Source organism: Coregonus clupeaformis, chromosome 33 (assembly GCF_020615455.1).
Source record: "Coregonus clupeaformis isolate EN_2021a chromosome 33, ASM2061545v1, whole genome shotgun sequence".
Classification (NCBI taxonomy): Eukaryota; Metazoa; Chordata; class Actinopteri; order Salmoniformes; family Salmonidae; genus Coregonus; species Coregonus clupeaformis.
This window is the reverse complement of record NC_059224.1, coordinates 31,709,645-31,725,563: the sequence shown is the minus strand read 5'-3', so window position 1 is coordinate 31,725,563 and position 15,919 is coordinate 31,709,645. Positions and strand designations below refer to the sequence as shown.

Below are 15,919 nucleotides of genomic sequence, written 5' to 3'. Positions count from 1 at the left end.
TGTCAAGCAAAGAGGCACTGAGTTTGAAGGTAGGCCTTGAAATACATCCACAGGTACACCTCCAATTGACTCAGTTGAGTTCCTTGGGCGAATGGTCTTTCCCCTTAGAAGTCATCCAGAAGACAGTACCACAGGTCTCAAAGTATGACTGGTGCCTTGTCCCACTCAAAGTTCTTCAGTTTATGATGTCTGTGTTCCTTGTTGGACATTCCTCATAGAGGTCTGCCTTCATGTTCCCTTCCTCTGAGTCCTCACTATAAGAGACAAGGGGATATCCTTGGATTACTATTAACATTACATGAACATAACACCGGTTCAGCACCTTAATTAAGCAATAAGGCACGAGGGGGTGTGGTATATTGGCCATATACCACAAACCCCTAAGTTGCCTTATTGCTATTATAAACTGGTTACCAATGTAATTAGAGCAGTAAAAAAAAAAATGTTTTGTCAGCCAATCAGCATTCAGGGCTCGAACCACCCAGTTTATAATAACAGTGATAGTACAATAGTAAAGGTTGAAATGGCTATTAACCCAAGCTTAGACGTTCACCCCTGGTTTCAAGGCTGTCTCTCCAGAGTTTAATATTGACAAATAAATACGAAGGAATTTAAAGTGTTAAATACTATGTAATAGAATATTCCCTCTCTCTTCCCCTTCAGTGGACAAAAGAGGGTAAAGACCTGAAGCTGGATCCCTCCACATCCTCGATGGTGTCAGCCAGGTGCTGGTGGGCTGTCTCAGGCAGCAGCAGGGTGAGGGCTGCCCCTAGCAGAGTACACAGGCCAAACAGAACCATAGGAGCCTTCTTACTGACACCCCTCAACAGGTAGATGATTGGGGCCAGGACTCCCCCTGCCCGGGCACACATGGAGCTCATACCAATCCCACTCTGCCTGAGGGGTCACAGTGGAGACATATTCAGCCAAACTAACTTCACAACATCATATTTAAAGTACTGTAATAAAGACTGTGAATCAAGATTCGTCTCGCCACATCCCAAAACCATTACAGTACTTGCTGTAGTTGTATGTGTCAAGGCAAACGTATAACTTTGCATATCGAACACAGAATACAATGAAAGAGGATTGTTAATACATTCAAAACACTCTTGTGACTTCATTCAGCAGTTGTCTCAACCCTTATCAGAGTTTTGCACTGACCCTAACATAAACCTACTGAGCCAAAGTTGGCTATTGCCATGGGGGAAGAAGTTATGTTACACACTGAAGGCTAAGCCTGACCCAACAGACACTAAACATCATAATGTTATCAATAGTTTTAGCTGACTCAAGTGATACCAGTTATCTTGCTTAAGAAATACCTCAGCCCCCTCTCCACAACAAAAGTAAGGTCACAGAGATATTGACTGAGTAGTGGAGAGGATTATTTAAACAACTCCAAAGATGGTTAGACTCATGTTTTGACCTCATGATCTACACCTGAATGACTCTGCTGGAAACACGCCCAGACATCAGCAGTCCACATTAGTCAACAGAACACTACTTTTGACCAGAGCCCTATTGACCAGACACTCACCTTATGACAGTAGGGAAAACCTCTGCTGAGTAGACGTAGACTATGGACAGGGAGGCGGTGATCCCAAACTTTCCCACCATGGCCAGGACTGTTCTAATAATGGAGAGATCTGTGTGAGAGAGAGAGAGTTCAGACAGAGAGAGAGCGAGATCAGACAGAGAGAGAGACAGAGAGAGAGCAAGAGAGAGAGAGATAGAGAAGTGATGGGGTCAGAGGTTAAAGGGGTAAAGAGCTGGGCTGTGCATGTATAACAGCTGCAACTCAAGTCTACATCCCTGCGGATCAATCTACAGCATTCCAACTGGAGACGGTAACCACCTAAGGTAGTGGCTTCGTGTGAGACTGACACGACTTCCCTGAGGAGTACGGCGGGAGTTATTAACTCTTACTCTACATCCAGGAGGTGACGTCGGTGACAAACTCTGGTTATTACAAAAGGAACTAGTTATATAAAAATAAATAATGTGGCTTGAATATCTTTTTCAGTTTCAACCAAAAGCCAAGTTCCAAGCCACAGAGAATTTCCATTGACTACTAGCTAAGTCCTTATAAACAGAGCTATAAAACAACACAACTATGGCATCATCTTTTCAGGGCCAGGGGGATACTATAACTCATCAAGTACCTCAGGATGTTTATAAACAATACTTTAAAGGCACATTAAAGGCAGTAGAGTTTTCTCTGGAATGCTCCATACCATCGGGAATGAAGACAGTGAGCAGGCAGGCTAGGCCTCCCACGGCGAGGAAGGCTAGCTGGGATATCCTCCTGGAGCGGTTGAGGGTGAAGAGGGTGATGGTGCGAGCAGGCATCTCCACCAGGCCAAAGATCAGCTGGGTCAGGTAGATGTTCATCCCAAAGTCAGAGATGTTTAGGGACAGGCCGTAGTAGACCAGCACGTTGACGAACCTGGACATACACAGAGATGGAATGGTAGGGGAAACACTGATGAGGCAAAGAAGGGGTTAATAACACTACTGTCACAGCAGTGAAACAAGGACTTCCTCTGGTTTGCCACAAGTCTACGATGCAAAATAGATAGCTACAGTACACAGGGTGAGACAGATGAGACAGAGGTTTTAATGTTACAATGAACAGGAAATTAGAAAAAGGTGTCTAGGAAGCAGCAATGTTTCTCTGGCCACAGACAGGGTAAACAAACCCTGGCATAATCAAGGAAGTAAATCAAGTAAAATGACAAAAAAGGCCTCTTCTAACTTGGACTGGATAGGGAATTTAATACAACATTTCACAATAGTGAAATAGTTATATCTATTGAGAATGTTTTTCTATATTAACAATCACTTCTCATGGCCTGGTAAGCTACGTAAAGTATTCACATTCAAATAATAATCCTCCAGTGTCACCTCAGTGAGTGATACATTGCAATTGGAATGGCTTACACAACAAGCACAGTGACCTAAGGAGCCTGTGCAGTGAATAGCTCTGCAAACTCCATTGGCATACCATATCAAGTGATCAACCCATTATGGAAAGAGTAGATGAAGATTAGAGTATGTGTGACTTAGATATACACTACCGTTCAAAAGTTTGGGGTCACTTAGAAATGTCCTTGTATTCGAAAGAAAAGCACATTTTTTGTCCATTAAAATAACATCAAATTGATCAGAAATACAGAGTAGACATTGTTAATGTTGTAAATGGCGATTGTAGCTGGAAACGGCAGATTTTTTATGGAATATCTACATAGGCGTACAGAGGCCCATTATCAGCAACCATCAGTCCTGTGTTCCAATGTGACGTTATGTTTGCTAATCCAAGTTTATCATTTTAAAAGGCGAATTAATCATTAGAAAACCCTTTTGCAATTATGTTAGCGCAGCTGAAAACTGTTGTGCTGATTAAAGAAGCAATAAAACTGGCTTTCTTGAGACTAGTTGAGTATCTGGAGCATCAGCAATTGTGGGTTCGATTACAGGCTCAAAATGGCCAGAAACAAATAACTTTCTTCTGAAACTCGTCAGTCTATTCTTGTTCTGAGAAATGAAGGCTATTCCATGCGAGAAATTGCCAAGAAACTCAAGATCTCGTACAACGCTGTGTACTACTCCCTTCACAGAACAGCGCAAACTGGCTCTAACCAGAATAGAAAGAGGAGTAGGAGGCCCCAGTGCACAACTGAGCAAGAGGACAAATACATTAAAGTGTCTAGTTTGAGAAACAGGCGCCTCACAGGTCCTCAACTGGCAGCTTCATTAAATAGTACCCGCAAAACACCAGTCTCAACGTCAACAGTGAAGAGGCGATTCCGGGATGCTGACCTTCTAGGCAGAGTTGCAAAGAAAAAGCCATATCTCAGACTGCCCATCTTAATCTTTTCTTTTTATTGGCCAGTCTGAGATATGTATTTGTCACGCCCTGGCTCTGGGGACTCTTAAATGTTGAGCCAGGGTGTGGAATTGTTATGTATAGTTGTCTATGGGTGTTCTAGATTGTGTATATCTATGTTGGCCAGGGTGGTTCCCAATCAGAGACAGCTGTGGCTCGTTGTCTCTGATTGGGAACCATACTTAGGCAGCCTGTTTTGCACAGTTGATTGTGGGATCTTGTTCTGGAAGGTTTGTTTTGGTGTTATTTAACCTAGGACTTCACGTATCGTTTGTTTTGTTGTTTTTGTTCGTGTGGTGTACTTAAATGAAAGAATGTACGCATATCACGCTGCGCCTTGGTCCGCTTCTTATAACGACCGTGACAGAAGATCCCACCAAAATAGGACCAAGCAGCGTGTGCAGGAGCAAACGCCGGGTATGGAACAGGAGGTTACTCTGGTAGATGTCCTCCTCGGTTGGGGGAGAATCACAGAGGAGGAGGCCGTCCGCTACCGGAGGGCGATGAGGGAGGATGCCCAGGCAGGAGAGGAGAAGCGGCGCCAACCGGGTCGTCGTCGGACAGGCGAGAGGCAACCCCAATAATTTTTTTGGGGGGGGCACACGGCATGGACGACGGGGATGCTGGAGGCAGCTACAGGACGTATCGGCGGATTAGGAGGCCACCAGGTTTGGGGGGCTGGAAGGGAGGTTGGCGGAGCCTAGAGGTAGAGCAGAGCCAACTCCCCATACTCAGGCTAGGCAGAGTGAGACTGGGCAGGTTCCGAGTTATATGGAGCTGCGTACTGTGCCGCGAGTGGTCCGGCACAGTCCTGTACGTCCTGTGCTAGCACCACGCACGTGTCGTGCTAAGGTGGGCATGCAGCCAGGACGGAGTGTACCGGCTCAACGTTCGTGGCCTCCAGTACCCCTCCTCGGTCCCGGATATCCTGCGCCAGTGCCACGTGCTGTAGTGCCAGTACGAGTGCACAGCCCTGTACGTCCTGTGCTGATGCCTCACACAGAGTGTGTAGAAATAGGCATTCAGCCAGGACGGGTTGTGTCAGCTCTTCGCTCCAGACCTCCAGTCCGTCTCCACAGTCCAGTCCGGCCTGTTCCTGCTCCCCGCACCAAGCCAGTGGTGCGCGTCGTCAGCCCGGTCCGGCCCGTTCCTGCTCCCCGCACCAAGCCAGTGGTGCGCGTCGCCAGCCCGGTCCGGCCTGTTCCTGCTTCCCGCACCAAGCCTGTGGTGCGCGTCGCCAGCCCGGTCCGTTCCTGCTCCCCGCACCAAGCCAGTGGTGCGCGTCGACAGCCCGGTCCGGCCTGTTCCTGCTCCCCGCACCAAGCCTGTGGTGCGCATCGTCAGCCCGGTCAGGCCCGTTCCTACTCCCCGCACCAAGCCTGTGGTGCGCGTCGCCAGCCCGGTCCGTTCCTGCTCCCCGCACCAAGCCAGTGGTGCGCGTCGCCAGCCCGGTCCGGCCTGTTCCTGCTCCCCGCACCAAGCCTGTGGTGCGCGTCGTCAGCCCGGTCCGGCCTGTTTCTGCTCCCCGCACCAAGCTAGGGGTGCGCGTCATCAGCCCGGTCCAGCCTGTTCCTGCTCCCCGCACCAAGCCTGTGGTGCGCGTCGTCAGCCCGGTCAGGCCCGTTCCTGCTCCCCGCACCAAGCCTGTGGTGCGCGTCGTCAGCCCGGTCAGGCCCGTTCCTGCTCCCCGCACCAAGCCTGTGGTGCGCGTCGCCAGCCCGGTCCGGCCCGTTCCTGCTCCCCGCACCAAGCCAGTGGTGCACGTCGCCAGCCCGGTCCGGCCTGTTCCTGCTCCCCGCACCAAGCCTGTGGTGCGCGTCGTCAGCCCGGTCAGGCCCGTTCCTGCTCCCCGCACCAAGCCAGTGGTGTGCGTCGTCAGCCCGGTCCGGCCTGTTTCTGCTCCCCGCACCAAGCTAGGGGTGCGCGTCGTCAGCCCGGTCCAGCCTGTTCCTGCTCCCCGCACCAAGCCTGTGGTGCGCGTCGTCAGCCCGGTCAGGCCCGTACCTGCTCCCCGCACCAAGCCAGTGGTGCGCGTCGTCAGCCCGGTCCGGCCCGTTCCTGCTCCCCGCACCAAGCCAGTGGTGCGCGTCGTCAGCCCGGTCCGGCCCGTTCCTGCTCCCCGCACCAAGCCAGTGGTGGGCGTCGTCAGCCTGGTCCGGCCTGTACCTGCTCCCCGCACCAAGCCAGTGGTGCGCGTCGTCAGCCCGGTCCGGCCCGTTCCTGCTCCCGCACCAAGCCAGTGGTGCTGCGTCGCCAGCCCGGTCCGGCCTGTTCCTGCTCCCCGCACCAAGCCAGTGGTGCGCGTCGTCAGTCCGGCACAGCCCGTGCCTGTTCCACCGGTGCCTGGTCAGGCACCGGTCAGCTGCTCCACACCGGAGCCTGAGCAATCCGCTCCACCGGTGTCCAGTCCAGCTCCGGCCAGCGAGGCCAGACCAGACCAGGGACGCTACGGGGGGGTAGCGAGAGAGTGGTGGTCATGCCCGGAGCCGGATCCGCCTCCGAGGCGGAATGCCCACCCGGCCCCTCCCCTGTTGTGTTTGGTTGGCGCGGTCGCAGTCCGCGCCTTTGGGGGGGGGTACTGTCTCGCCCTGGCTCTGGGGACTCTTAAATGTTGAGCCAGGGTGTGGACTTATGTTTAGTTGTCTATGGGTGTTCTAGATTGTGTATATCTATGTTGGCCAGGGTGGTTCCCAATCAGAGACAGCTGTGGCTCGTTGTCTCTGATTGGGAACCATACTTAGGCAGCCTGTTTTGCACAGTTGATTGTGGGATCTTGTTCCGGAAGGTTTGTTTTGGTGTTATTTAACCTAGGACTTCACGTATCGTTTGTTTTGTTGTTTTTGTTCGTGTGGTGTACTTAAATAAAAGAATGTACGCATATCACGCTGCGCCTTGGTCCGCTTCTTATAACGACCGTGACAGTCTTTCTCTTTGCAAACACAACATTCCATTGGAACACAGGACTGATGGTTGCTGATAATGGGCCTCTGTACGCCTATGTAGATATTCCATTAAAAATCAGCCGTTTCAAGCTACAATAGCCATTTACAACATTAACAATGTCTACTCTGTATTTCTGATCAATTTGATGTTATTTTAATGGACAAAAAATTGCTTTTCTTTCAAAGACAAGGACATTTCTAAGTGACCCCAAACTTTTGAATGGTAGTGTAAATGTTTGGCAGAACTAAGAACTTTTGGCAGAAACCCAAATGAAACATTAGTTGATACAGTAGAAATGTGATACATGCTTGTTTGCCCCCAGGAGGCATGTGTCCTGATAAAGTTCTACTGTATATTTCTCCCTCAATGACAGATTGTATTTGAGGCTTAATCGCTGCCAACTTCACAAGCAATTAGTGAACTGTGAAAAGAATGTCAGGACAGTCACCACAGGTAAAACATGATCAATGAGTTCCTCCTCATTTTTGGAGTTCGGACCAGGTCAACGACTGTGTATTTTGTGCTCTCCTCTATCTTCACCATGTCTTTGTACCCCTGGAAAATAACAAGAGCAGATTAGCCTTTTCACAGAGCATTTCACAGTGATGGTTATCAGTAAAGGAATGAGCTCATCAAAGCGATAAGCACACCAATGCAATGTAAATCATTTGCATGCCCCGCCGCATGCCTTACAGTATAGAGGGATAACATGCAAAGCATTTTAATATGCTCAGGCTTTAGCGCTATTGCTCTCAACATTGCTTGTATATAGAAGTGTTGTTTTGCAAGTGCTTTTATCAAGGCTGTTGGAACTTCTCTCTATAGCAATTAGCCTGTGGACAAGACAGCTTAACTAACAAACCACACCTGACATATCTCTATGTCCTCCCGCAGGGGTTGGCCGTTCATCAGAGCTGCTTTCCTGATCAGATCCACAGCCTCCTCGTTCCTCTGGTTGGCCATCAGCCACCGAGCCGACTTTGGTAGGACCCTAAGAATGTAGAGGAGAGCCACACACATAATCAACTACATATGACAACGGGCATTAGTTTGACACCATGGGAACAAGAGATAAACATGAAGTTACATTTACATTTAGTCATGAGGTAGGAAGTAGGCCAATACTTGTACTACAATATCAGGGAAAAAATGCAATTATTTGGTACTATGCACACAATTTTGCAATTTAGATATACTTAGATATTCCCAAATGGCATTTAATGACCCATCTGGTTTGGATTATTGAAGACAAAAGGGTTCCTCTTCATTCTCTTGAAATTCTCCTTTAGTGAGTTGGCGTGCTAGCCTGGAATCTAAACTGAATGATCCTTTCAGTTCACTGAAGATAATGAAAGTGAGTGATATTGAGTTTGTAGTCCAGGCTATAGGCATACTGCAGATGGCCAGTGACTCACCAAATGTAGAAGATAAAGAGGAAGCCTGGTGCTGAGATGGCCAGCTGGAGCTTACGCCAGTCTCTGATGAGGTAGGCAAGGCCTGCCAGGATGATGTAGCCGAACCCAAAGAAGTAGTCAGTGATGATCCCAGCTAGCATGCGGTGCTTTGATCCTGTCCACTCTGTGCCTGGGGGCCACAAACAGAACAGTATAGAGAGTATAAAACCAGCACCATATCATCTTCATTTTGCTAAGATCACAAGTCAATAACTTTATGAATATTTAATGTGTGTGTGTATGTGTGTGTGAGTGTGTGTGGTGTGTATGAGAGAGAGAGAGAGAGAGAGAGAGAGAGAGAGAGAGAGAGAGAGAGAGAGAGAGAGAGAGAGAGAGAGAGAGAGAGAGAGAGAGAGAGAGAGAGAGAGAGAGAGAGAGAGAGAGAGAGACTGACCTAAAACAAATGCGTTCATGATGACAGCAGAAATAGTGGTTCCAACAACAAAGCGCAGGAAAACATACATGTAGAAATTTGGGGCGAACGCAGCTCCGACCCCACAGGTTGACTGGATAGTCAAACCAACCAGGATTATGTTCCTGCGTCCATACCTGAAACAAGAGAGATTATACCTTTTTAAATGACTAGAAACTGTTTCACTTGAGGTGTCCTCACTCACGGTACTGTACGGGTGTGTTGAGAATGAATTGGACTGATAGGGAGTGGGACATGTGCTGCAAATTAGATGCACTCTTAAATATCCCGTGTTAAAATGCTTCAAATGCTTTTGACTGGGCTGGCCTACAAGAGCGCTGAATAAGACTGCTACTACTGAAAATAGTCTGTGCAGACATTTATCTGTGTACTTTCTATAAATAATCCTAGTTACACAAAGAAAATGTACTAGCAATACAAGCTGCAACATTTTTGTTTTACTTCACCTAAATTGGGACTGAGTTTGTGCAAACACTTTCTCCCTCTTTATTTGTTTTGCATTACCCTGCATTAAGTTTGTGACCTACCCACAATACATGCTTCATAGATCATCAGGCTCTTCAATGTATCTGAGCCAAGCTAATTATAAATTAGATTAAAAATATGTAAGTATCAATGGTGGAAAATGCACTGTTGATTTATACTTACTTATCAGCTAAGAAACCAAACAGCACAGCGCCAACCAGAAGACCAAACATGTAGATTGAGGAACCAATGTTGTTTAGATTGGTGTTGTCACACACCAGATCCCACTGTCAAGGACAGAGGGTTCAAATTAGTTACAAAGCTACGTCATATTGGCAAGCACCTGTATTTTCACCTATTGTCCACATAATTTATAAACCATGTACTAGGTATAAGATTCCACACCTTAAATGTTATTATATCCCTGCTACCAGTGTTTTGTTATTGATTGACTATACCTAGTCTATTACACTGTGAAGGCTCACAATTGCACAGCCCTGTAACCGTATTTTGACTGTGGTGTCCAAATCTTTTGCCCCTGAGCTATAGAAGCACCTTGCTTCTCAACAGATTCCATCTAACTGTCCATCATGGCTCTCACATCAAAAACAGATGAGTCGTTCCAGCAAGCCATGACACCCACCATCTCAGATCGTTCTGAAATCTGTATTTACAAAAGCCCCACCCTGTTCAGAGAAGTTAGCCATTGAAGTCACATTATTTACCATACATTTGTGTGAAAGTACCAGGTTTAGCCCACTTGATGCCACTGTTCCTGACACACCCTTTTATCAACTTCCTGGTCTCTTTTTTTGTGTTTATTTACATTTACGCCATTTAGCAGATGCTCTTATCCAGAGCAACTTACAGGAGAAATTAGGGTTAAGTGCCTTGCTCAAGGGCACATCAACAGATTTTTCTCCTAGTCATCTCTGGGATTAGAACCAGCGACCTTTCGGTTATTGGCACAACGCTCTTAACCACTAAGCTACCTGCCGCCCCAGATCACAACCCTTTCTTTGCAACATTGGGTCTGAAACCAATAGCTTTTGCTAATGATGAAAATAAATTAATCCTCACAAGTCAAGACAGTCTTTCATGAAAGCCATTCAGTTTGTCCTTCTCATAACAACCCTTATGCTTCCACCCAACTCTCATTGAATAGTCCAACGAATAGCAGCTCTCTGAGACATCTATCCCTATGGTGCAATTCTCATATGAAGACTATTTCCTGCAAGCCCAAAACTTTGATGGAGAAATGGGCTAGTGACTCAAATGTTGCGACAACCCTAATCAAATAATATAATTATAAGCCATTGCATTGCAGTCCTATATTTTTCAATACAATTATTTTATCTATATGTATGTGTAGTGTGATTGGTGACATTTACCATTAAACCCAACCCTTGGAATTTGTGGGAACATACGTTTATTGGTTTCCCATTGGCTCTAGGAACGAATCCAAGTTTCCTGAGCTGTAAAACAGAATGTTTTTTAAACGAGAAATGTTGCCTGTTCTGGGAAGGTACATTTTTAGTTGCAGGGAGGTTCTGAGAATGTTTTACGATGGTTCCCTGAAAGTTTTCCTGGGATGTTTTATTAATGTTCTGAGAACAGAAATTATAGGTTATTTTAAGGTTCCTTAAAACTTTCACTGAATGTCTCAATAAGACTTTTAATAAAACTGATAGCTTAGGTTAACTGTTATGAACTCCAAGCACAGTTAGGACACATATACATTAATTAATCATGCAAACACATTTATTGTTGCACAGCATCAGTGAGATTCAAACCTACGATCTTATGTTCTCTACCCATGGAATTAGTCCACTGCGCCACCAGTATGGAGCTAACATGCCATGTTTTTGTTAACTTATACAAAGCTGTTCATTTTAGTCTATTCAAACAGACCCCATTTCAAAGGAAACAAGCACTCATTAAGATCAGGTGTGGCCAAGTAGTGGCCGCGGCCAACACACTTAACAAGATAGAGGATAGTTCCTTAAAACCTCTTAAGGATCGGACCCTTTTTTTCAATTTTCACCTAAAATGACATACCCAAATGTAACTGCTTGTAGCTCAGGACCTGAAGCAAGGATATGCATATTCTTGATATAATTTGAAAGGAAACACTTTGAATTTTGTGGAAATGTGAAATTAATGTAGGAGAATATAACACATTAGATCTGGTAAAGGATAATACAAACAAAAAAACATGCGTTTTCTTGTTGTTGTTTTTTGCATCATCTTTGAAATGCAAGAGAAAGGCCAGACAGGGATGTCGGATTCTAGATGTAATTTAGATGTTGTCCACCAGATGGCAGCAGTGTGTGTGCAAAGTTTCAGAATGATCCATTGAAGAATTACATCACTACACAATATTTTGTATCAAGCCTGCCAGGATTTTTCCCAAATGTGCTGAATTGGTTTTCAAGTACATAACTATAGAGAACATACACAAATGCCATTGGTAATACAAAATTTACGTTTGCACACTCCCAGGAATGTCATAAATTATGGTTCATTAGCTTCCCTACAGAAAAGACACTAACCTTCACACATCTAGATGGCCGGGCGGGGTGGGTGTGGAGTCAGAGGTCAAACTGTAAAACCCAGTTCCTTTGAATATACATTTTTTTTTTCAAACAAAACTACAGAAAATTTTATCTCTGGGACCCTCAGGATAACAAATCAGAGCAAGATTACTGAATGTAAGTACATTATTTACCTTCAGAGGTGAATGTACCAAACCAGTTGCCGTGATAAAAGTGTTTTGTTGTGTGCACTATCCTCAAACAATAGCATGGTATTTTTTAGCTGTAATAGCTACTGTAAATTGGACACTGCAGTTAGATATCGGACACTCTAGTCACATATCGCATATTGAGCAACAACCGTCCTGTATAAAGACACCGATCCCGTAGAGGTTAATATGTGCTGAGAATGTTCCAAAGCCAAGCAACTATCCTGCACCATTCCCAGAATGTTGTAGGAAGGTTATATGCAAAATAACCATAGGACAACCACACTCTCACCAAGCTCTAACAAAACATATGGTTCTCAGAAAGTTATGTGCTAGCTGGGTGTGTGTTTGGGACTATAACCAGACCATTAGAGACCATAACATTAAAACCATTAGAACTGCTGTAGTACAATGGTTTGCTTGTTCACCAGGAATGGTCTAACTAATTCAGAACTTTTGTAAAGGGAATAAACCACACACAGAGCGGCCATTTCTTGGACACAGATTAAGCCTAAGACCAGGACAAACTAAATTGCTTTCATGGAGGTCTTGAATTGTGAGGATGACCACACATTTTATTTTCATCAAGAGCAAAAGCTATTGGTTTTCTACCCAAAGTTGCAAAGAAAATGTTGTAATCCATTTAAACACAAGAGACCAGCTAAATTGATTAAATGGTGTGGGAGTAGCAGGGACAGTGGCATCTAGTGGGCAAAACCTGGTACTTTCACACTTTCACACTAATTTATAATGTAAACGACTTCAATTGCTAATTTCCCTGAACAGGTAAAAAAAAACATCACCAGATTCACAGGGAATACATTACATAGGATGAAGAAGCAATAATCCAAGCTGCAGCTCCATACTACAATCTGAGAATCTCATAGAACCTCATAGAATGGCGCAGTGGTCTAAGGCACTGCATCGCAGTGCTAGCTGTGCCACTAGAGATCCTGGTTTGAATCCAGGCTCTGTCGTAGCCGGCCGCGACCGGAAGACCCATGGGGTGGCGCACAATTGGTCCAGGGTAGGGGAGGGAATGGCCGGCAGGGATGTAGCTCAGTTGGTAGAGCATGGTGTTTGCAACGCCAGGGTTGTGGGTTTGATTCCAACGGGGGGGCCAGTATGAAAAAAAGAATTTAAAAAAGAATAATGTATGCACTAACTGTAAGTTGCTCTGGATAAGAGCGTCTGCTAAATGACTAAAATGTAAATAGAATCTCAATTCCATACAACAATCTGAGATGGTGGGTGTCGAAAATCCTTTATTGTGCTTTTTGAGGTGGAACCACGCCCCATGGAATGTGACAGAGCGGGTCGTGAGTTGTCATACATCATACAGACAGCCTCCAACAGTTGGCCTCCCAGTGGAGGTCTAATCAAATCAAAGTTTATTGGTTGCGTACACAGTTCTGCAGACGTTATCGCAGGTGCAGTGAAATGCTTATATTTCTCGCCCCAAAAATGCAGCAATACACACATAATTTATTATGTTTTTGGTTTATGACATCAGAACGGGCAATCCTAGGTCAGTGTTTGTAAATCAACAACGTTCAACAGGTTCTGCTGGCTGGGACCATTCCACTATTTGTATTGTACCTTTATTTAACTAGGCAAGTCAGTTAAGAACAAATTCTTATTTACAATGACGGCCTACACCGGCCAAACCCGGACGACGCTGGGCCAATTGTGCGCTGCCCTATGGGACGGTTGTGATACAGCCTGGAATCGAACCAGGGGGTCTTTAGTGACGCCTCAAGCACGGAGATGCAATGACTTAGACCGCTGCGCCACTCGGGAGCCCTATGGTTAGTGTCGCTGTGTGAAGGTCCGTCAAGCAGCACTAGACCAAATCAGTTCATTCAAGTTACATAGTATCCCCCCACCCAACCCTGATCCACATACTGTATAATAGTGTGTCATGGGGGGAGTGAACTGGAGAGAGAGAGAGAGAGAGAGAGAGAGAGAGAGAGAGAGAGAGAGAGAGAGAGAGAGAGAGAGAGAGAGAGAGAGAGAGAGAGAGAGTCCATCTTACAACCCTCCGCTCTCCCAGCAGGCTCAGATATCACCACCATCACTACAATGTTACATAGCAGTAAAAATGCTTCCAGGGAAAAATGAATGGCTTCAATTCATGTGAGAATGTGGGACCAGGTGTTCATCACATTTGAGCCCCCCAGACAGACAGACAGAGAGCCTGCCCTGCCTGCTATGTCCATTTTCCTGCGGCGTCACTTACTCACCTCGGTTGCCACCGTGCTGTGGAAGGTCTCCTTGCTGAATTCCCATCCCCCTTGGCAACCCTCAGTGTCATGGCTGTCACTAAAGGCCAGGGCGGTGCTGTGATTCAGCTGGACCAGCAGGGTGCCAGGGATCCCCCCAGGGGCAGAGCAGGACCGGCCAGGGTCACCGTCTGGGCCCGTCACCAGGCTGAAGTTGAAATTGGGAGGGTCTGAGCTGGCGGCCAAGGGCCAGGTGGAGTTGGTGGAGCGACAGAGATGAGGGGGGACAGCCCCTGTGAATACGGATATCAGCATGTGGAACGCAAGCAGGATCTGGGGGAGGCAAATCCACACATACAGGCTCTTCTGGAACTTGCCAAAACCCCCAATATGAGAAAGAATCTCGTCAAAATTCATGCTTCTTTCCATAGCTGCTATTCCAATGCAGATCTTACCCTAATGTATCACCACAGATACAAGACGTCCAACACAACAGTGCACTCTCAAGTTGCCACCAAAGATCTGAGAGTGGAACAGAAGGCTGAAGGCTGACAGGCAGCTGGCACCTTACAGAGCTCAGGATCATCTAGAAAGGCTGGTTTAATAATGAGTTGTGTCAGTCTTCTCATTCAGATGCTATCACACCTGTCTGTAGTGTAGTGAACCCTGAGTGCAGGCAGGCTGCTGCTGTCGTCTGCAGTGTTGTGAACCCGCAGCACTGCACTAGCAGGGTAATATAACCGTCCTCTGCAGGGAGGGAGGGAACTAGATCCTGGGGTGGAGTCCCAGCTCAGAAGGAGGTGTTGCTCTTTGTGATAGCTGAGTGATTGCATTCGCTCTCTCTCTCTCACTTTTGCTCCCCCCCCCTCTCTGTTTATCTGCATGGTGAGAGTCTTATGTTTTGGAAACAGTGGGAATAAGTCATATAGAAGCCCATAACACAACATACATACATAAAGTGAAGTCTAATTGCCAAATGTAACAGAGGGACTCAAATTTAAAGAGGGATGCACAATAAAAGTCAACCTAAGCACAAAGTTACCCTTAAAAAGTGTGTACATGTATTTATGCTTTACAGTACGTTTTCAACAATCAAATTCCCAACAATGATGAGGGAATATTGCTAAGGTCAGCTATACATCCACTTGCCTGCCCCCTGAGACACTGCAGTTGCAAAACACCATCAAATGTCTTCAGTGGGGTACAGTTCTAAAGAAATGCAAATTCCCTCTGGCAGTGGTACCCAATCATTCATCTGGCATAGGGATGCCAATAGAGGAGAGCTGGCTGGGGCTAAGCTCGCCAGACAAAAGCAGCAAATAAATACCATGGGAAGGGACCAAGACTTTCCCCATGACACCAATGAAAGGCCTGTACTCTGGCAACTCCATTACCCATTATCCCCGGCTCCCGTTCTTCTGTCTTATCATTTCATATTTTCCTCTGTTGTGGTGTCACGTTTGAACATGGAGAGCACTCTTTTCTCTCAGTGAGCCGCAGCCCATCGCTCTCAGCCAGGGAGGAACTCAATAATGTCTGGATGTTGAAATGACTGCCACTGACTACCATGATCATATTCCTCAGACTCACATGTGAAACTCAGCATGTGAAGTTTTCCTGTGTCTGGAGTGACATAAAGACATAGAGCCTATGCATTAGATCCCGTGAATGGCAGTGTTGGAAGATCAGGAAGCCAATGAGGGACAATGTGTTTGTAAATTGTTTGTTAATTGTTTCTCCCTGATAAGGATCAAATGTGCAGTGCCATAA

General features: G+C 46.3%; 1 protein-coding gene across 1 annotated transcript; it reads right to left on the bottom strand.

The window, feature by feature from the left end:
• LOC121549298 (solute carrier family 22 member 6-A-like) lies at nt 1-14,836 on the bottom strand. Its single transcript, XM_041861160.1, has 10 exons — nt 14,171-14,836; nt 9,368-9,471; nt 8,681-8,835; nt 8,248-8,416; nt 7,700-7,823; nt 7,281-7,387; nt 2,238-2,449; nt 1,541-1,649; nt 685-897; nt 1-254 (listed from the first exon to the last, which is right to left on the bottom strand). The coding sequence occupies exons 1-10, from the start codon at nt 14,576-14,578 to the stop codon at nt 176-178; spliced, it is 1,680 nt and encodes a 559-aa protein (XP_041717094.1). The 5' UTR covers nt 14,579-14,836; the 3' UTR covers nt 1-175.
• Nucleotides 14,837-15,919: the final 1,083 nt, after the last annotated feature.

Coding starts and splice junctions, on each gene's coding strand:
- LOC121549298 (XM_041861160.1), bottom strand. CDS start 14,578: ATGGAAAGAAGCATGAATTTTGACGAGATTCTTTCTCATATTGGGGGT. Junction 898..1,540: donor GTTTTCCCTACTGTCATAAG/GTGAGTGTCTGG, acceptor GTGACCCCTCAG/GCAGAGTGGGATTGGTATGA. Junction 255..684: donor GTGGAGGGATCCAGCTTCAG/GTCTTTACCCTC, acceptor TGTCTCTTATAG/TGAGGACTCAGAGGAAGGGA.